Below are 22497 nucleotides of genomic sequence, written 5' to 3'. Positions count from 1 at the left end.
GAAAACCTATTAAATGTAATTAATTATGTACAAATGATTATTCGAATAACACATGGCTCGTGGCTATGCGACTCCGTCATTGTGGGGGTTGAGAAATTAAAAGCGAGCGCCAGATAAAACCACCAATAAAAACTATGAATCACTGAGGGAACTCATACATCAAATGACAAGAGTGTTGACATTCTCACTTCAGCGGTTTATGAAGACATACATACATGCTAGCAAATCAATTAAGTAATTTGTTAGTGAAGCTAAAGGGTTATTAAATAAGATGTGCTGTTTTTTTATGTCCTCTACTATTGGACAAGAGGATTTTCATCTAGTCATTCCTTTTGTACAACCTCGAAATATTGATCTGTTATCCGATAAAATATATAAAGTCTTGATCATCTTGACACTTTAAGTCCACCCAGCTGTCTGTCGAAATCATTGTAGTAGAATAAAGACATCCGCTTCAAATTTTGCACATATAACATATTAAGATGTAGGTCATTGGAGTTTGCAAATGGAAACAAGTGAAGAGGCATTAAGTTCGGCCGGGCCGAACTTTGGATACTCACCACCTAGGGTATATATGTAGACCATCTTTCGCCAAAATTCGGCGAAAAATGCATACCTTATATCCCATAGCAGTTATACCGAAATAAGATCCGATTTGGACCAAATACTAATAGGTACGAATCATTGTTCAATTGTGTCTAACAAAATGTTGATCTTTTAAGGAGCTATATCTAAAAATAAACTGATCCGACCCATATACCACACGGATGTCGAAAAGCCAAACATAAGTCACTGTGTCAAATTTCAGCGAAATCGAATTATAAGTGTGGTTTTATGTGGCCAAGACTTCAAATCGAGATATTGGTTATATGGCAGCTATATCCAAATCGTGACCGTTTTGAGCCAAGCTGCAGAAAAATGTCGAAGAGCCTAACATAACTCACTGTCTCAAATTTCGGCGAAATCGGGCAATAAATGCACCTTTTATGGCCGCAAGACCTTAAATCGAGAGATCAGTCTATATGGCAGCTATATCCAAATTCGGACCGATCTGGGCCAAATTGAAGAAGGGTGTCGAAGGGCCTAACACAACTCACCTTCCAAAATTTCGGACAATAAATGCACCTTTTATGGGCGCAAGACCTTAAATCGGGAGATCGGTCTATATGGCAGCTATATCCAAATCTGAACCGATCTGAGCCAAATTAAAGGAGGATGTCGACGGGCCTAACACAACTCACTGTCCCAAATTTCACCAAAATCGGGCAACAAATGTAGCTTTTATGGGCCAAAGACCCTAAATCGGCGGAGCGGTGGGGGCTATATCAAGATGTGGTCCGATATAGCCTATCTTCGAACTTGACTGTATCGTGATTTCAACAGACAGACGGATGGACATGGTTGGATCGTCTTAGATTTTTACGCTGATCCAGAACATATATACTTTATGGGGTCAGAAATGGATATTTCGATGTGTTACCAACGGAATGACAAAATGAATATACCCCCATCCTTCGGTGGTGGGTATAAAAACTGTTTAGATTTGGGTATAGCTCCCATAAATAATGGTCATACGATTTGATTTCTTGGACCCCTAGAAGCCACAAATGTTTTCCTACACCTAGCTAACATTTTGCACTGAGTTTTTTGTTATGACTTCCAACAACCGTGCCATGTAACCTGTTAAAACTCTTAGCCCCAGATACTTGGTCCTGAAAAAATACCAGCATCGTTCTCTTCTGTCAAATACCATTTATTTAAACTCCATATTGTCATTGGTTTAAGGGGAGTTTACAGGTTGAGACGTCCCCCACATGGCCCCAAAATAGGTTATCAAATTCTTTTTCTAATCTCAAATACCTTTCATTTGAGCCACATATTGGCCTGGTCGAAAAATTTTTTTCCCTTTGGGGGTGTTTTGGGATGCCCTAAATACATAGTCCTAAATTTGGATATCGGATTCGTATTCTACTCCCAAATACCTTTATTTGAGCCCCATATTGCGATGGTCACTAAAAAATTGCTGTTTGTGGGGAAAGGGGTAGACCCCCAGAAAATTGGTCCCGAAAATGGGTATCAATTCTTGCTCTACCACCCAATACCTTTCATTTAAGCTCCAAATTGACATGGTCGGTAAATATGTCCGACTAAGGGGTTTTTTGGGGATTGGGGTGGTCCCCCAAACACTTAACCCGGAAATAATCCATATATCTTTAATTTGAGCCCCATATTTCCATAGTCGGCAAACATGACCGGCTTGGGCGTTGTTTTGGGGGATGGGCGGCCACTCAGTGAGCCCCATATTGCAATAGTCACCAAATATTTACTATTTGGGTGGTGTTGTGGGGGTGGGGTGGCCCCATAGACATTTTTTCCAAATATTGATATCAAATTCGCGCTTTACTCCCACAGACCTTTCATTTGAGCCCCTTATGACTATGGTCGTAAATTTTTCCCCTTTGAAGGATGGTTTTGATAAGAAGCGGGCCCCCAAACACTTGGTCCCATATTTGGATATCAGATTCGAATTCCATATTCCCATGGTAAGTAAATAGGTCCTGTTTGGGGGGTGTTTTGGGGAAGGGGTAGACCCCCAGAAACGTGGGCCCACATTTGGCTATCAGATTCGTATTCTACTCGCAAATACCTTTCGTTTGAGTCCCATATTGCCATGGTTGGTAAATATATCCGATTTAGGGGTGTTTTGGGGTGATCCCCCTAACACTTGGTCCGACAATTGGATATCAGATACGTTTTCTTATCCTAAATACCTTTCATTTGAGTCCCATATTGTCGTGATTGGTCTAAATATATATTTGGTTGGTTTTAGGGTGGGTCGGCCCCCCTAGGTACCCCATCCGAAATTTGGATACCAATTTTTTTTTTTAGGTTACTATAGCACACAAAATTTCGCTTAAATCGCTCCGCGATCTGGCGTTTCTGAAAATTAGGGTAAGAGGAGGGCCCCCCCCCCCCCCCCCCCCCCCCTTTAAATCGGGATATCGGTGTTCAGGGCAGCTAAAGCAAAATCTGGACCAATCCGAATATATTGTGCAGGGATGTCGAAGAGACTAACACAACGCCCTATACCAAATTTCTGAGAAATTTTACAGTAAATGCGCGTCCTATGGGCTCCAGACCCTAAATTGAGAGATCGGTCAAAATGCTATATAGAAATACATACGGTACGAATGTCGAAAGGCATAACGCAATTCCATTTGCATAATTTCAGCAAAATCGTTTAGTAAATCCACCTTTTATGGGCCTAAAACCTTAATTCGGGAAATCGGTCTATATGACAGCTATATACAAATCTGAATCGATCTGGGCGAAATTAGACAAGGATGTTGAGGGGCCTAACGCAACCCACTGTCCAAATTTCAATCGTACAATAAATGCGATTTTAGTGGGCCCAAGATTTTAAATCGAGAGATCGGTCTATATGGCAGCTATGTCGAAATAATGACCGATCTGAACCATACTCGGTACGAATTTCAAAAGGCCTAACGCTAATCAACGTGCCAAATTTCAGCAAAATCGGTTGGTAAATGAACCTTTTATGGGTCTAAAACATTAAATCTGGAGATCGGTATATATGGCAGGTATACCCAAATCAGAACTGATCTGGGCCGTTTTAAACAGGGATGTCGAAAAGCCTAACAAAAACAAATTTCTCTAAAATCGGACAAAAAATGCACCTATTATCGGCCAAAGACCTCAAATCATGAGATCGGTCTATATGGCAGCTATATCCAAATCTGAACCAATCCGGTCCGTATCGAAACAGGGGTTTCAAGTGGCCAAACACAACTCACTGACCCACATTTCAGCGAAATCGGATAATGTATATAGCTTTAGTGGGCCTAAGACCTTGAATCGGCAGATCGGTCTATATGGCGGCTATATCTATATATATATTCCGATATAGCCCATCCTCGAACTTAAACTGCCTATGCCAAAAAAAGAATCTGTGCAAAGTTTCAGCTCAATATCTCTATTTAAAAGACTGTAGCGTGATTTCAACGGGCAGATGGACGGACATGGCTAGAGCGTCTTAGATTAGTGTTGCACACAGTATGACAAAATGCATATACCCCCATCCTGCGGAGGGGTGTATAAAAAATTTTTATTAAAAAAAATTACTACATCAATATATGTAAATGCGCCAAATAATGATTTTATTAAATTTCATAATAATCGGACAAGGAAATCAAGGGTCAGGCCTTAATGGGTTAAGATAGTAATTTTTCTACATTTTCTATTATTATAATTTAACACTTAAATGTAAATTTGCATGTGTCTTATTCAATAACCTTATTAATTGGTATTTTTAAGTTATTTATAGCTGCATTATTTAATGCATAAAATGCGAATGATTGAGTTGCTCTAGAGTTGCAATAGGCGCATTAATCACCAATAAGCGAGACAAACAAAATGCCATGAGCAACAATAACTGCGGGAAATGGGCGAGAACACCACATTGTCAACTCAATGTCAACGCAACACGTGGAATCACCGGTCTGCTGTAGAGATAAGACATTACTATTCTTTGCTTTAGTTACCCCCAGACGGTGTTGTTCAAACAGGGGTTAAGGTAGGCAATTATTTATAGTTCTATGACGACTAAGACACGCTTATCTTCCATTACAATAATCATCTACAATGAGTTTAATTGAATGTACGAGTATGTTTATCAATAATGACAACTGAAGAAGGCAAATTTATACGAAAGGTGTTAATTGTAGCACGAATGGCGTAAAAATAAGTTTTCCCCAATTGCAGTTGCAGCAACGTGGGAGACTCAATATAAATGCAAACCACCACAGCGGCATTAGGTAACAATGTATGAATAATGCAATGGTTGAGTTGCATTTTGCTCAATTGCACATTTTTATACCCACCACCATAGGATGGGGGGTGGTACATTCATTTAGTCATTCCGTTTGCTACACATAGGAATATCCATTTCCGACTCCACAAAGTACCTATATTTCGGATTGTCGCAAAATTCTAAGACGATTTAATGATGCCCGAGTGTCTTTCCTTTCGTCCTCCCATCCGTCCGTCTGTGTGTCCATCAGTTGTAATCACGCAACAGTCATTCAAAATAAAGATATTTGAATGAAATTTTGCATAGACTAGTATATCTTCTATAGGAATTATTTTGGTCCAAAGAAGTCATATCGGGTCGGTAGGGGGTCTACATCACCATACTGACCAATTCGGATAAAATTTGGCACGGATGTTGTAAATCATAAGTTAGGGGTTTGTCCAAATTTCATCCAAATCAGGTGAACATTGAGGCTTTTAAGAGCTGAAGAAGTCAAATCCGAGGATCGGTTTGTATGGGGATTATATCTATTTATAGATCGATTCGGATCATACTTGCCATGGTTGTAAAAAGTCATAATTTAAGTCTTTGTTTCAAATTTCAGCCAAATTGGATGAACATTGAGGTTTCTAGGGGCTAAAGAAGTCAAATCAGGGGATTGGGATATATGGAGGCTATATCTGTTTATAGACCGATTCGGATCTTACTAGGCATGGATGTTGAAAGTCATAACATAAGTCTTTGTTCCAAATTTCAGACAAATCGGATGAAAATTGAGGCTTCTAAATGCTCAAGAAGTCAAGTCGGGGGATCGGTATATATGGGGCTATATCCATTTATAGATCGATTCGTATAATACTTGGCATATATGTTGGAAGTTATAACTCAAGCCTTTGTTCCAAAATTCAGACAAATTGGATGAAAATTGAGGCTTCTAGGGGCTAAAGATTTCAAATCGGGGGATCGGTTTATATGGGGTCTATATCTGTTTATCGACCGATTCGGATCATACTTGGCACAGATGTAAGAAGTCAAAACTTTAGACTTCGTTCCAAATTTCAGACAAATTGGATGAAAATTAAGGCTTATAGGGGTAAAAGAAGTCAAATCGGGAGATCGGCATATATGGTGGCTATATCTGTTTATAGACCGATTCGGATCAAACTTGGCATGGATGATGAAAGTCATAACTCAAGTCTTTGTTCCAAATTTCAGCCAAATCGGATTAAAATTGGGGCTTCTAGGGGCTCAAGAAGTCAAATAGGGGGATCGGTTTATATGGGGGCTATATCTGTTCATAGATCGATTAGGATAATACTTGGCATGTATGTTGGAAACCACTACTAAAGTCTTTGTTCCAAATTTCAGCCAAATCGGATGAAAATTGAGGCTTCTAAGGACTCAAGAAGTCAAATCCCTTTGAATAGCAATACAATCAGCAAATTTTATCCCACAGTCCACACCGCTGAGGTCAGTCTACATATATGGCTGCCATATGGACTGATCTGACTATTTAGGGTCTTAAGTCTGTAACAGGCGCCTTTTAGTTGAAGTTCAGAATAGTGTGTTTTATTGGGCCCGTCCATATCCAAACCAAATATGGTCCAGATCAGAATATATTTGGATTTAGTTGTCATATAGACCGATCTCCCGATTTAGGGGTTTACACCTATAACAGACACATCTATTAGCTGATTTCAAAGAAATTTAGAACAGTGAGTTGTATCAAAACCCCTGACATATGCTCCGAATATGGTCTAGATCGGGCTACATTTAGATGTAGTAGCCATATAGAATGATTATCCATTTTAGGGTCTAAGGGCCATAAAAGACGAAAGTTGAAACCGTGAGCAGCTTTAGGGATCCAAACAACCAACCCTAATACCGTCCAGATCACACTTAATTTAGATATAGCTGCCATATAGACTGATCTGCCGATTAAGAGTCTTAAGCCAATAAAAACTGCATTTAATACACGATTTAGCTTAAATTAGGAATTTCAGAGTAGCAGGAATACTGCTGAAATATCTGTTGTTTGCTGAAAATGTCTGCTGCTTAACTAAGAAGGGGATGTTAGAAGAAATGAATAAAAGCATGTGAAATTCGGCCGTCCTGAAGCTTATATACCCTCCACCATGGATCGCATTTGTCGAGTTCTTTTTCCGATATCTCTTTTTAGGCAAACAACGAATAAAAGAAAACAATTGCCTGATATTGGAGCTATATCAAGTTAAGGACCGATTCGGACCATAATTGAACTGAGTGTTGGAGACCACAGTAGAAGACATTATGTAAAATTTCAGTCAAATCGAATAAGGATTTCGCCCTTTAGGGGCTCCAAAAGTAAACTAGGGAATCATTTTATAGGAGAGCTGTATTAGACTATAGACCGATTTACACCATATTTGCCACGTATGTTGAAGGTCATGGGGAAAGCCATTGTACCGAATTTCACCGAAATCAGATAATAATTGCGCGCAATAGAGGTTCAAGAAGTCAAGACCCCAGATCGGTTTATATGGCAGCTATACCAGGTTATGGATCGATTTGAACCATACTTTGCACAGTTGTTGAAAGTCATAACGGAACAAGTTGTTCAAAATTTTGGCGAATTCGGATAGGATTTGCGCCATCTATAGGCTTAAGAAGTCAAAAACCCATGTTTATATGACAGCTATATAAGGTATTGGAAATCATAACAAAACACCTCATACCAAATTTCGGCCAAATCGGATAAGAATTGCGCCCTCTAGTTGCTGTGGAAGTCAAAATTCAAGATCGGTTCATATGGCAGTTATATCAGGTTATGAACCGATTTGAACCATGGGTTAGGTTAGGTAAGAGTGGCAGTGCTTTACAGACTCATTTGAACAATTTCAAGTCCATGGTGATACCACAGTAGCGATAGACCAAGGCTTCTGACGGGAATCGAACCAACGACCCCTGCCCTGGTAATCCGAGCACGCTACCAACTCGGCTACCGGGGCGCCGAACTTGGCAGTTATTGGAAGTCATGACGAAACACGTAGGGCAAAATTTTAACCACATCGGAGAGGAATTGCGCCCTCTAGAGGCTTAAGAAGTCAAGACCCCAGATTGGTTTATATGACAGCTAGATCATGTTATGGACCGATTTCAAGCATATGTGAGAAAATCATTAAAAAAAACACCTCAGGTAAAATTTCAGCCAAATCGAAATAAAAGTTGCATCCTGTAGTGGCTCAAGAAGTCAAAATCCAAGATCGCTTTATATGGCAGCTATATCAAAAAATGGACCGATATGGTCCATTAACAATCCCAACCGACCTACACCCATAAAAAGTATTTGTGCAAAATTTCAAGCGGCTAGCTTTATTCCTTCGAAAGTTCGCGTGCTTTCGACAGACAGACGGACGGACGGACATGGCTAGATTGACATAAAATGTCATGACGATCAAGAATATATATTCGTTATGGGTTCTGAGACGAATATTTCGAGGAGTAACAAATAGAATGACGAAATTAGTATACCGTCCGTCTATCGAAAGTACTATAATTGTCGTAGAGATTAAGCTAGGCGCTGGAAATTTTGAACAATATTTCCTACTAGTGTAGGTCGATTGGGATTGTAAATGGGTCATATCGGTACATGTTTCGATAAAGCTGTCATCTTGACTTATTGATCTTGGATCTTGACTTATTGAGCGTCTAGGGGGTGCAATTCTTATACGATTTGGCTGAAATTTTGCATAAGGTGTTTTGTTATTAGGGATGGGGGGTATACTAATTTCGTCATTCTGTTTGTAACTACTCGAAATATTCGTCTGAGACCCCATATATTCTTCATCGTCGCGACATTTTATGTCGATCTAGCCATGTCCGTCCGTCTGTCTGTCGAAAGCATGCCAACTTCCGAAGGAGTACAGCTAGCCGCTTGAAATTTTGCACAAATACTTCTTAGTAGTGTAGGTCGGTTGGTATTGTAAATGGGCCATATCGGTCTATGTTTTGATATAGCTGCCATAAAATCGATCTTGGGCCTTGACCTCTTGAGCCTCTAGAGTGCGCAATTCTTATCCGATTGGAATCAAATTTAGCATGACGTGTTCTGTTATGATACCAAACAACTATGCCAAGTATGGTTCAAATCGGTCCATAACCTGAAATAGCTGCAATATAAACCGATCTTGGGTCTTGACTTCTTGAGCCTCTAGAGTGCGCAATTATTATCCGATTTGGCTGAAATTTTGTACGACGGATCCTCTCATGACCATAAACATACGTGTTTATTATGGTCTGAATCGGTCTATAGCCCGATACAGCTCCCATATAAATCGATCTCTCTATTTTACTTCTTGAGCCCCCAAAGGGCGCAATTCTTATTCGAATTGACTGACATTTTACACAGGTCTCCAACATATTATTTAATTGATATCGCTCTTATAGCAGAGCAAAACTTTTCTTATATCCTTTTTTGCCTAAGAAGAGATGCCGGAAAAAGAACTCGACGAATGCGATCCATGGTGGAGGGTATATAAGATTCGGTCCGGCCGAACTTAGCACGCTTTTACTTGTTTCCCATTATCCTTTGTTTTTCTATAAAGGTGGAGGGTCTATGGTGGAGGGTATATAAGATTCGACCCGGCCGAACTAAGCACGCTTTTACTTGTTATGAATGTAAATTCTACACTAGAAGCAAACATATTTAATGTTTAGTTCCGTTCATAGATGTCGTAGTTTTACACGACATCTGGCCTATCTTATCCCTCAATTAACGGATATCTACTATACCAATGGTCAAAGTTAAATTTTTCGAGATATTGGAATGCCGATTTCAGTGTATACCATCATTTCAATGGCATAGAAAATAACCCACTAGTATTAAGTTGTAGCTACCCCAGAGCACTTTAATGGCTTTTCATAAAACAACGTATAAACATGCATTTATAGGTCAGTAAATAAAAAAAGGCAAATGAATCATTGGGATTCTACACTTGGAAGCTACGTCATAATAATGTGCACATATTTGACGCCAGAGAAACAAACAATGAAAAACAAGTAAAAATGCATTAAATTCGGCCATGCCGAACTTTGGATACCTACCACCATGGACGTATCTATTATCCTATATTACTATGATTCTACAAAATCCATATTGGCTCAATCGGGACACATATGGTTCAGGTACCGAGACAAGTTATAGATTCAAATGTCAAAGAAAAGGTTAACAAATGAGGCTTTTATAAGAGTAAGAACCTAAATCGATAGATCAGACTAGTCGGCAGCTATATCCAAATAAGGTCTTATGTGGACCATAATCCGTTCCGATATCGGCTGGCCTAGCGCAACTCACTGTTCCATATTTCAGCCAAATTGAGTAATAAATGCGGTTTGCATGTGCTTAAGACCTTAAATCAGCAGATCGGTTTATATGGCAGCTGTATCTTAATAATTTTTGCTGTTGACCATACTCGGTTCAGATATCAGGTGGCCTATTCCAACGCACTGTTCGAAATTTTAGTGACATCAGACAGAAAAACCACTTTTTATGAGCTTAAGCCTTTATGTTCAGAGATCGTTTTATATACCAGCTATATCCTAGTGTGCTCTGGTGTAGACAATACTCTGACGGGATATAGTGTGGCCTTGAACATCTCACTGTTCCTACAATTTAGAGAAATGCGGCGGTTTTTCTATACCCTCCAACATAGGATGGGGGTATACTAATTTCGTTATTCTGTTTGTAACTCCTCGAAATATTCGTCTAAGACCCCATAAAGAATATATATTCATGATCGTCATGACATTCTAAGTCGATCTAGCCATGTCCGTCCGTCTGTCTGTCGAAAGCACGCTAACTTTAGAAGGAGTAAAGCTAGCCGCTTGAAATTTGGCACAAATACTTCTTATTAGTGTAAGTCGGTTGAGATTGTTAATGGGCCAAATCGGTACATGTTTTGATATAGCTGCCATATAAACCCATCTTGGGTCTTGCCTTCTTGAGCTTCCAGAGGGCGCAATTCTCGTCCGATTTGACTGAAATTTTGCACGTATTGTTTTGATACCACTTCCCACTACTGCGCTAAGCATGGTTCAAAACGGTTCATAACCTGATATAGCTGCCATATAAACCGATCTAAGGTCTTGACTTCTTGAGCCGCTAGAGGGCGCAATTCTTATCCGATTTGGCTGTAATTTTGCATGAGGTGTTTTGATATGACTTCCAACAACTTCGCTAAGTATGGTTCAAATCAGTCCATCTTTTGATATAGCTGTCATATAAACCGATCTTGGGTCTTGACTTCTTGAGCCTCTAGAGGGCGCAATACTTATCCGATTTGACTGTAATTTTGCATGAGGTGTTTTATTATGATTTCCAACAACTGTGCTGAGTATGATTGAAATCGCTCCATAACCTGATTTAGCTGATTTGATTTGACTGAAATTTTGCCCTTAGTGTTTTGGTGTCACTTCCAACAACTGAGTTAAGTATGATTCAAATCGGTTCGTAATCTGGTATAGCTGCCATATAAAACGATCTTGGATCTTGACTTCTTGAGCCAATAGAGAGCGCACTTCTTATCCCATTTGGCTGAAATTTTGCATGAAGTGTTTTGTTATGACTTTCAATAACTGTGCTAAGTATGGCGCAAATCGGTACATAACCTTGATATAGCTCCACTAGCATAGCAGTTCTTATTCAAGACTCTTTGTTTGCCTAAAAAGAGATATCCGGAAAAGAACTCGACAAATGCGATCTATGGTGAAGGGTAAATAAGGTTCGGCCCGGCCGAACTTAGCACGCTGTTACTTGTTATGATTTAAGACCCTGAATCCATATAGACCGTTCTATATGGCAGCTATATGTAAAAAAAAACTCAATATGGGCCATATTCGATTCGGATATCGGAAGCACTAGTGCAACTCAACGTGCCAAAATTCAGCGAAATCGGATAATAAATACAACCTTTTTATGAGCTCAAGATCCTAAATCAGAACATCGGTCGATATGGCAGCTCTAACCAAGGATAATTCGATTTGGTCCGTTCAAGAACTAAATCTGGATGACATGGATCGAATTTGAAATAGTTTATATTGACAATTTAATTATCAATACCTTTCATTAGAATCCTATATTGTCCCTTCTTGTAAAGATATCAATATGAGGAATATTTTAGTGTGAGGAACTCACCAGAATTGGACCAAATTTTTATAGCAGTTTAGTATTCTACTCTCAAATATCTTTCATTAGAGGCACATACTGTCCCGTTAGGTAAGCATGTTCATTTGGGGCATAACTTTGAATGGGTGACCCCCCGCGCATCGATCCAAATTTTTATATTAATATCGTATTTTACTGTCAAATACCTTTCATTAGAATCCCATACTGTCCCGTTTGGTAAACATGTCCAGTTGCGGCATAATTTTTAGGTGAGGAGACCCCCCTGGTAACTGACCCAAATTTTTATACATGTTTCGCATGCTACTCTCAAACACCTTTGGTTGGAACCCCATATTGTCCCGTTCTGTGAACATATCTATTTGGGGCCAGACTTTGGGTTGGAGCGGCCCTCCTGGGACTTGACCCCAAACTAGCTTTAGTCGGAGTCCCATATTGTCACGTTCTCTGTGCATGTCCATTTCGGGCATTTTTAGGGGTCGAACGACCCCCAGGGTTTTGACCCAAGCTTTTATATAATTTTCGTATTCTACTCCCTAACACCCTTCGTTTGAGTCCCCATGCCTACATCAAGGGAAGGTCGGTGGAGACTGCCCTGCACGAGGTTGTGCATAAAATAGAATAATCCTTAGATGCCAAAACGTACACCCTGACGGTATCAAAGCCCCCTCGATATCGATATAGAGGGGGCTATTAACAATGTGCGGACCATTGTGTCGGTCCGCACATCCAATCCTTAGACCTCAATCGGATGGACGCGGTGCTTAGAGACTGGATAAACCATGTGCTAAGGAACAGGTGGATACATTGTGTGCCCCATGACATTAATATAAAGGAGAAAGTGGCACAGGGCACGCCACAGGCGGCATTTTATCGCCACTCCATTGGGTGAAGACCATAAATAACTTATTGCGGTTGCTGACTGAGCAGGGGTTTGAACCCATCAGGTTAGGGGTAAGGATCCGAACCAGCTATGCAGAAGGGCCGAAAGGGTCTTACATATGGCATATGACTGGGCTAGACCCAGGGGTCTCAATGTTAACCCAGAGAAGACAGAAATATGCCTGATCACGGGGAAGACGAAGTTGGGCCAATGTGAGGCACCACGTTTCCTCAATAAGACGTTTTCGATATCTGACAAGGTCAAATACTTAGGTGTGATGGAAACTGAATTGGAAGTGTTACATTCAGGAGCGTACTGAGAAGGCTCACAAATGTTGGGCACTATGTAGACGGGTCGTAGGCCCGAAATGGGGCCTAGGATCTACAGGTGCGTGATTAGACCAATACTTACTTACGCCTCAGTAGTTTGATGGACTGCTATGGAGAAAAAGTGCAACATAAGTACCATACAACAGGTTCAGAGAACATGTTGTCTTGGCATAGGCGGAGCGATGACGACCACGCCCACTAGGGCACTGGAGACTATTCTAGATATCCGACCCACTGACATACAGATTAAGTGTGAGACAGCCACTGCGGTTATGAGACTTACGGAGATGAGAGAATGAATTGAGGATGGGAGCAGCTCATACCATCGGGGTATAATCGTGGCGACGATAGGGAATCTGGAAGAAAGGGAAGAGGTTTCCGATCGGATACCTGAGACGACACTTGAGGTCGAGTGCAAGGCATAGCTGCCAGTGGTACAGTCTTGGATTGACGGAACCCCAGAATTGCTATCTGGAAGATCATGTTACAACGATGGATCAAAGCTATAGGACAGAGTGGGCCTGGTCTTCATTGAGAACTCAGGGACTGAGATATGTTTTAGACTGCCTGATCATAATACGGTCCTGCAGGCGGAGATCCTGGTGATCAACGAATGTGTGAGGTGGTGTGGTGTTAACGCAAGGACCGACAGTAAACGGCTCATTAGTGCAATTACAACCATGACGGTGAGATCACGAACTGTCTTGGAATATAAGAAGGAAATTAACACCTTTTCTGAGAATGGCATGATCCGCATCGTTTGGGTGCCGGTCCATAGCAGAGTAAAGGAGGAATGAGAAAGCAGACGATTTGGCAGTGAAGACAAGAGAACTGCCATCAATTAACTTGATTAACCCCAAGCCTTTCGCGTCGACGCAGTACGAATTAAGGTCGTTGGTGAGGAACGCGCATGTAACACTGTGGAACAGCGAATCGGTCGGTAGGACGGCAGAAATCGTATGGAGAGATCCAGATCGTGAGAAGACGAGGCTATTACTGGAAGGAAGTAAGAAGGATATCAGTATAGCTATTGGTATCATAACGGGACACATAGGACAACGAGCTCACGCATTTATTATCCGATTTCCTTGAATTTAAAACAGTGAGTTGGATTAGGCCACCCGATATCCGAACCGACTATGGTCCACGGTCCACATAAGATCTTATTTGGATATAGCTGCCGTCTTACACTCATATATGCTTGATATACTATCAAATAAACCTATCTTAGGGCTTCATAAAGTTTTGTAAAAAAGGTCGTTAAAATTTAAGAAAATACTTTTCAATGTTTCCTACATAACATATGGGCATGCTTTCAAGACATGTCACATAGAAACATAAATGAAAACACCCAACTCAATCTTTTGCGAATAGTTGCGGTGAATGACTTTAAACGTTTTATGATATATGACCCCTTGTGACAGCTGTTATTTAATGAAGAGGTAGACGCTTGATGGATGTGTAAACAATGATGACTGTGCATCGTGTAATTCCATTTAAATTCTATTTTAAAATTTAGCGAAAATTCCAAAAGCAATATGGAAGGCAGTTATGGGAATTTAGATGATTGCAGTGGGAAATTAATTGATGCATAAAAAAATATTGGCATTGTTTCTCACCAACAAATGCTGCGCTGATGTATGTTAAAAAGCAATACCCCCACTATGGGGAATAAAACGTGGAAAATTTATTGCAAACACAAAAAAACGTGCTTAGTGCGACCGGGGTAAACATTTGCAGACACACTCAATGAAATTTTCTCTAAAGACAAAATTTCAGTGAAATTTTTTCTAAAGACAAAATTTCAGTGAAATTTTCTCTAAAGACAAAATTTCAGTGAAATTTTCTCTAAAAACAAAATTTCAGTGAAATTTTCTCTAAAAACAAAATTTCAGTGAAATTTTCTCTAAAAACAAAATTTCAGTGAAATTTTCTCTAAAAACAAAATTTCTGTGAAATTTTCTCTAGAGACAAAATTTCAGTGAAATTTTCTCTAACGACAAAATTTCAGTGAAATTTTCTCTAAAAACTAAATTTCATTGAAATTTCCTCTTAAGACAAAATTTCAGTGAAATTTTCTCTAAAAACAAAATTTCAGTGAAATTTTCTCTAAAGACAACATTTCAGTGAAATTTTCTCTAAAGACAAAATTTCAGTGAAATTTTCTCTAAAGACAAAATTTCAGTGAAATTTTCTCTAAAGACAAAAATTTTAGTGAAATTTTCTCTAATGGCGAAATTTCATTGAAATTTTCTCTAAAGACAAAATTTCAGTGAAATTTTCTCTAAAGACGAAATTTCAATGAAATTTTCTCTAAAGACAAAAATTCAGTGAAATTTTTTCTGAAGACAAAATTTCAGTGAAATTTTCTCTAGAGACAAAATTTCAGTGAAATTTTCTCTAGAGACAAAATTTCAGTGAAATTTTCTCTAACGACAAAATTTCAGTGAAATTTTCTCTAAAAACTAAATTTCATTGAAATTTCCTCTTAAGACAAAATTTCAGTGAAATTTTCTCTAAAGACAAAATTTCAGTGAAATTTTCTCTGAAGACAAAATTTCAGTGAAATTTTCTCTAAAGACAAAATTTCAGTGAAATTTTCTCTAAAGACAAAATTTCAGTGAAATTTTCTCTAGAGACAAAATTTCAGTGAAATTTTCTCTAAAGACAAAATTTCAGTAAAATTTTCTCTAAAGACGAAACCCACCCAATGAAATTTTCTCTAAAGACAAAATTTCAGTGAAATTTTCTCTAAAGACAAAATTTCAGTGAAATTTTCTCTGAAGACAAAATTTCAGTAAAATTTTCTCTAAAGACAAAATTTCAGTGAAATTTTCTCTAGAGACAAAATTTCAGTGAAATTTTCTCTAGAGACAAAATTTCAGTGAAATTTTCTCTAAGGACAAAATTTCAGAGAAATTTTCTCTAAAGACAAAACAAAATTTCAGTGATATTTTCTCTGTAGACAAAATTTCATTGAAATTTTCTCTAAAGACAAAATTTCAGTGAAATTTTCTCTAAAAACAAAATTTCAGTGAAATTTTCTCTAAAGACAAAATTTCAGTGAAATTTTCTCTAAAGACAAAATTTCAGTGAAATTTTCTCTAAAGACAAAATTTCAGTGAAATTTTCTCTAAAGACAAAATTTCAGTGAAATTTTCTCTAAAGACAAAATTTCAGTGAAATTTTCTCTAAGACAAAATTTCAGTGAAATTTTCTCTAAAGACAAAATTTCAGTGAAATTTTCTCTAAAGACAAAATTTCAGTGAAATCTAGAACTACTTGTGACTGACAGTGCGGGTATATTCCGACAGTGCGGGTATATATATACACACACTCGATGTTCTCACTCGATGTTCTCACAGCTCCTGCCAAAGTTGTTACAGGTAACCCTCAATCTGTCACCATGTTTTCCGATCAGACAGTGACCTGTCATGACGGACACAATGGCTGAGATATTTGTGCCAGCCAGAGACAGGAAAGTGGTAGACCTCTTCAAGTCCAGATTAGGCCCCATTATTTTGGAATGTTCACAACCCAACATTTGTGACCATCTATCATTCGTTGCCTTTCGGGCCTTATCCTGAAAACCTAGCTTGTATGTTGCTAGATATATATCCACAGATGTAAGTTCCCCTGGAGGTGGATTTTGAACTGTTCAGTCATCTCGTTGAGAGATCTGCGACAGTCGATGATGGTTTTTAAATTCAGAAATACGTTCTCCAGGGATTTAATGGCTGCCTGGCCGACTGAGAAGATATTTATGCCAGTTGTCGTTATGACATTATATCTAAGATATTCCATCTTTTCTTTAATCGCAAGGATCTCCGCTTGGTACACACTACAGTGTTTGTTTAACTTTCTCGGTGTGACCAGTCCTAGTTCTTCAGAGTACACCACAAAGCCCAACTGGTTGTCTAGTTTGGAACCATAAATATAGAAGTCTATTAAACTTCTAAGACCGGGGATATTGTAGTTGCAATCGCTCCTATCAGAAATAATAGTACGGTACTTATTATCAAAAATCGGCTCAGGAAGTGTGGAATCCAAGGAAGGGATTTACCACCTTCGAAACTTTTGATTTATGTGAACGGTATAAAGGCCCACACAGCTTTGGGTTTAAGGGCAGTGCGATCGTAAACTCCGGGCTCTCGGGAAAGCGCCAACTTAGGTTCCCAGATACGATGGTATTCTGGCGAATTTCACTGCGAGCGAACCGGTCGCCAAAAATTTAATTATTTTAAAAAATAATCGCACGAATATGTTCACGTTTTAATTCTAATTTTTGGACGAGATGAATCTTTAAAGTAACTGTAAACAACACAAAAAGTGCTCGTTTGTCAAAACGTTCAGAGTACGTATAATCTCAAAAATGTCAAGCTTTACTATAGAGCTGTCAGTTGGCAGATTGCAACACAAGGGTTGTCCAATTCTGAAATATAAAAGGCAACCCTCGTACTATGAATACAATGTGGAAGGTGCCTGATAAGCACTTGCCCCACCGTCTTCTAATATTTCGCATCTTCCTCCACCATAGAATGGGGGTATACTAATTTCGTCATTCTGTTTGTAACTCCTCGCAATATTGGTCTAAGACCCCATAAAGTATATATATTCTTGATCGACATGACATTTTAAGTCGATCTAGCCATGTCCGTCCATCCGTCTGTCTGTCGAAAGCACGCTAACTTTCGAAGGCGTCAAGCTAACCGCTTGAAATTTTGCTCAAATTCTTCTTATTAGGGTAGATCGGTTGGGATTGTAAATGGGCTATATCGGTCCATGTTTTGATATAGCTGCGCTATAAACCGATCTTTGATCTAGAATTCTTGAGCCACTAGAGGGTACAACTCTTATCCGATTTGGCTGAAATTTTGCATGAAGTGTTTTACTATCACTTCCAAAAACTGCGCTGAGTATGGTTAAAATCGGTCTATAACCTGATATAGCTGTCATATAAACCTATTTGGGGTCTTGAATTTTTGAGCGTCTAGAGGGCACAATTCCTATCCGAGTTGGCTGAAATTTTGCATGACGTGTTAAGTTATGACTTCCAACAACTGTGCTAAGTATGCTTTAAATCGATTCATAACCTGATATAGCTGATATATACACCGATCTGGAATCTTGACTTTTTGAGCCACTAGAGGGCGCAATTCTTAACCGATTTGACTGAAATTTGACATAAGGTGTTTTGTTATGACTTCTAACAACTGTGTCAAATATGGTTCAAATCGACCCATAACCTGATATAGCTGCCATTTAAACCGATCTGGGATCTTGACATCTTGAGCCTCCAGAGGGCGCAATAACAATCCGATTTGGCTGAAATTTTATGCAACGGCAACGATACAGTCTTTAAAAATAGAGATATTGAGCTGAAACATTGCACAGATTCTTGTTTTGTCCATTAACAGGTTAAGTTCGAGGATGGGCTATATTGGACTATATAGCCCTCATATAGTCCGATTAGCCGATTTAGGGTCTTAGGCAAATAAAAGCCACATTTATTACCAGATTTTGCTGAAATTTGAGACAGAGAGTTGTGTTAGGCCCTTCGACATCTTTCTTCAATTTGGCCCAGATCGGTACAGATTTGGCTATAGCTGTCATATAGACCGATCCTCCGATTTAGGGTCTTAGGCCCATAAAAGCCACATCTATTATCCGATTTTGCTGAAATTTAGGACAGTGAGGTGTATTAGGCTTTTAGGCATCCTCCTTCAATTTGGCCCAGATCCGTCCAGATTTGGCTATAGCTGCCATATAGACCGATTTAGGGTCTTTGGCCCATAAAAGGAATATTTATTATCCGGTTTTGTTGAAATATAGGACAGTGAGGTGTGTTAGGCCCTTCGACACCTTTCTTCAAATTGGCTCAGATCGGTCCACATTTGTATATAGCTGCCATATGAACCCACCCTCCTATTTAGGGTCTTAGGCCTATAAAAGCCACATTTATTATCCGATTTTGCTGAAATTTGGGACAGTAAGTTCTGTTGGGCCCTTCGACATCCTCCTTTAATTGGGCCCAGATCGGTCCAGATTTGGATATAGCTGCCATATAGACCGATCTCTCAATTTAATGTTTTGGGCCGATAAAAGGCGCATTTATTGTCCGATGTTGCCGAAAATTGGGACAGAGAGTTGTGTTAGGCTTTTCGACATCCTTTTTCAATTTCACTCAGATCGGTTCAGATTTGGATATAGCTGCCATATAGACCGATCTCTCGATTTAATGTTTTGGGCCCATAAAAGGCGCATTTATTGTCCGATGTTGCCGAAAATTGGGACAGAGAGTTAAGTTGAGCCCCTCCACATATTTCTGCAATTTGGTCTAGAACAATTAAGATTTGCATATAGCTGCTATATAGACCGATATCGCGATTTAAAGTCTTGGTACCAAAAAATGCGCATTTATAATCCGATTTAACTGAAATTTGACACATTGACTTTTCGACATCCATCTTGTATATGTTTCAGATTAGTTTTTTTTAGATATAGCTACTAAAACGACCTATATTTTGTTATACACAATTGAACAATGACTTGTACTTATTAGTATTTGGTCCAAATCGGAACATATTTCGTTATAACAGCTATTGGACATAAGGTATGCAATGATCACCGGATTTTGATGAAAGGTGGTTTACATATATAACCGAGGTGCTGGGTATTCAAAGTTCGGCGCGGCCGAACTTAACACCTTTTTATTTGTTTTTTTTTTGTCCTTTGTTTGCCTTAAAAGAGATATCGGGAAAAGTACTCGACAAATGCGATCTTTGGTGGAGGTTATATAAGCTTCGGCCCGGCCGAACTTAGCACGCTTTGACTTATTCTTACAGGGGTATCAAAATGGGCTAGATCTAGACGCAAGTTCGCCTAAGACGCTGATCGCCAGGGTTCAAATCCCATCATTAGGACTACAAGCTATTTATTGATCCATATATCGCGGATAATGCCTACATTTGCTAGGCCTAAAACTCCTTTACGAAGAGGTACAGCTCATAGCAGCATAAATTCAAAAGTAGCCCTCATCATTGAATTAAAACCTAAGAGTACAGCACTAATTGCTATGAGAGAAGCCTGTTCCGCTATTCTTTAATTTAATGGTCGTGGGAAATTTTGCAATTCCGCATTATTCACTATTTTGTATTTCGAAAAACAAGTGTTTGAATTTTGCAAATTGGCTTACAGCAACCAAAAGTTTTGCTTTGATGACACACACAACGACAATGATCATGAATCATCTAAGGCCCAAGTAGAAATTCCTTATTTTAAATCTTTCCGTAAATGAACAAAAAAAAAACAGATGTTAAGAAAAGCCAAAAATAACCATTATTATGAAATACCACATACATACGTCACTAAACACTCATAGGTGAAAAAATCTAAGTCAAATAATTCAAACTCTCAAAGTCAATTTGTTGTTTGTTTTTTGAAATGCCAGTGCTTTTTTTGAGAAGAGGCGCTACGACATTGCTGAGATACTTAAGCCTTACTTGGCTGTTAAACTAATTTCAAATCTTGTTACCATGAGAAAAGACAACAATTAAGAAAGAGTTGCGGACGGATAGACAAGCAGGCAGGCAGGCGCAAGACGGGGGAGATGCCGATACACCATACAGACTACCCGCAATGAAGCTGAGCTTTTTTTTTTGCAGCCCGCCACTGTCGGTGATGATGATGATGACGCTGATGGTGGCGGTTGGTGTTGTACCAGTACGCCAGTTAGCACCATTGTGCTTCTTTTGCCGCCGCCGCCGCTGCTGCTGCTGCGGCTGCTGTAGGACGGAATGGTGAATCAACAGTTTAAAAATGGATCATATTCCAACCAAACATGAAACAGCACGCATTGCTGTAGACGAATGAACCTTTAACAAAAAACAACTACAACAAATATTATACCAAAATGGAAGCCTTGCCGGAGAAGAATGTTTTGGTTCATATTTAATCCGCTGAAAACGATGATCGAAACAATAAAAATCATTCTGTTTGTCTGTCTGTCTGTGCGTTCATTTCTTCATGTCATATGTCTGTCCCAAAGTCGGTTTGCTTTGTTGTCCTCTTGATGTTTTTCTGATTATTTTTATGGTTGTTGTTATTATTAATTTGTTTTTATTGTTGTATCAACTTCTGAGGTGTTTGTGAGCTTGTGGTATTAAGAAGTCCGTCCGTCCGTCTGTCTGTTTGTCTGTCAAACTCATTCACTCACTTACTACGTTGTATATCTCATAAATGATATTTATAACACTCGATTTACCCAATAACATACATATGGAGAAGAGTTTTTTTTTTTGGAGTCATAAGCATCCGTTTCCGTTTTGCATGTTTTCTTTCACAGTGAAAACGAGAGTGGTATTTTCACATTGTTCGCTGTAGAAGTCATCATTAACAACTTAGGTGTCTTCTTTGAAAAGCCAGAGCCTCATTCATAAATGAGGTTAGCCCATACATGGGAAGAAGGTCCTATGATACCATGATGAGTAATTTGGGAAATATGTTGAAAATTCGCATGCTTGGATTATGTTAAGAAACTAAATATTAAATGAAACCACACCGTGGTGGTATTAATCACCTGTATCTTTCAATTTTGTTGTATGTATGTTTGTCTTCTTTTGTGTTAATTTAGTAGATTTATATCGGAGAAAATTTTTTCTTGTAGAATTTGTTAATGTTTGTGACGAAGAGATTTTTCATAGTAAAATGTTACAGCATTTCGAGGTGTCATATATAACAAAACATCACATTGAAAGTCATATTTTCTGAATCATGTACTTGAGAAATCGGACAACAAATGAGCCTTTTATGGCCCCAAAGCCATAAATCGTGAAATCGGTCTATATGGCAGCTATATTCAAGTCTGGACCGATCTGGGCCAAATTAAAGAAAGATATCAAGTGGCTTAACAGAACTCACTGTCCCAAAGTTTCAGCAAAATCGAATAATAAATGCGCCTTTTATGGGGCTATGACCTTACATCGATAGATGGGTCTATATGACAGCTATATCCAAATATAAACCGATCTGAGCCATAATTGAAGAAAGTTGTCGAAGGCCCTAACACAACTCACTGTCCTAAATTTTAGCGACATTGGACATTAAATGCGCCTTTTATGGCCCCAAAACCTTAAATCGTGAGATCGGTCTATGTGGCAGCTATATCAAAATCTCGACCGATCTGAGCCAAATTGAAGAAGAATGTCGAAGGGCCTAACACAACTCACTATTCTAAATTTTGGCACAATCGGACAAAAAATACGCCTTTTATGGGCGCAAGACCTTAAATCAAGAG

The 22497-nt window shown here is 39.0% G+C and overlaps 2 protein-coding genes across 2 annotated transcripts in view; both read right to left on the bottom strand.

The window, feature by feature from the left end:
• Nucleotides 1–22497, bottom strand: part of LOC106081977 (uncharacterized) — a 433937-nt gene that overhangs the window by 251842 nt on the left and 159598 nt on the right. The gene's annotated exons all lie outside the window — the stretch shown is intronic.
• Nucleotides 1–22497, bottom strand: part of LOC131997008 (uncharacterized protein K02A2.6-like) — a 75430-nt gene that overhangs the window by 17121 nt on the left and 35812 nt on the right. Inside the window, exon 2 of the mRNA XM_059367247.1 lies at nucleotides 20836–20986. Coding sequence (XP_059223230.1) covers nucleotides 20836–20986 — 151 coding nt within the window. The remainder of the gene's footprint in view (nucleotides 1–20835; nucleotides 20987–22497) is intronic.

The sequence above is a fragment of the Stomoxys calcitrans genome, chromosome 4 (assembly GCF_963082655.1).
Source record: "Stomoxys calcitrans chromosome 4, idStoCalc2.1, whole genome shotgun sequence".
NCBI lineage: Eukaryota > Metazoa > Arthropoda > Insecta > Diptera > Muscidae > Stomoxys > Stomoxys calcitrans.
The sequence above is the reverse complement of the archived record's forward strand: the minus strand, read 5'-3'. Positions and strand labels throughout refer to the sequence as shown.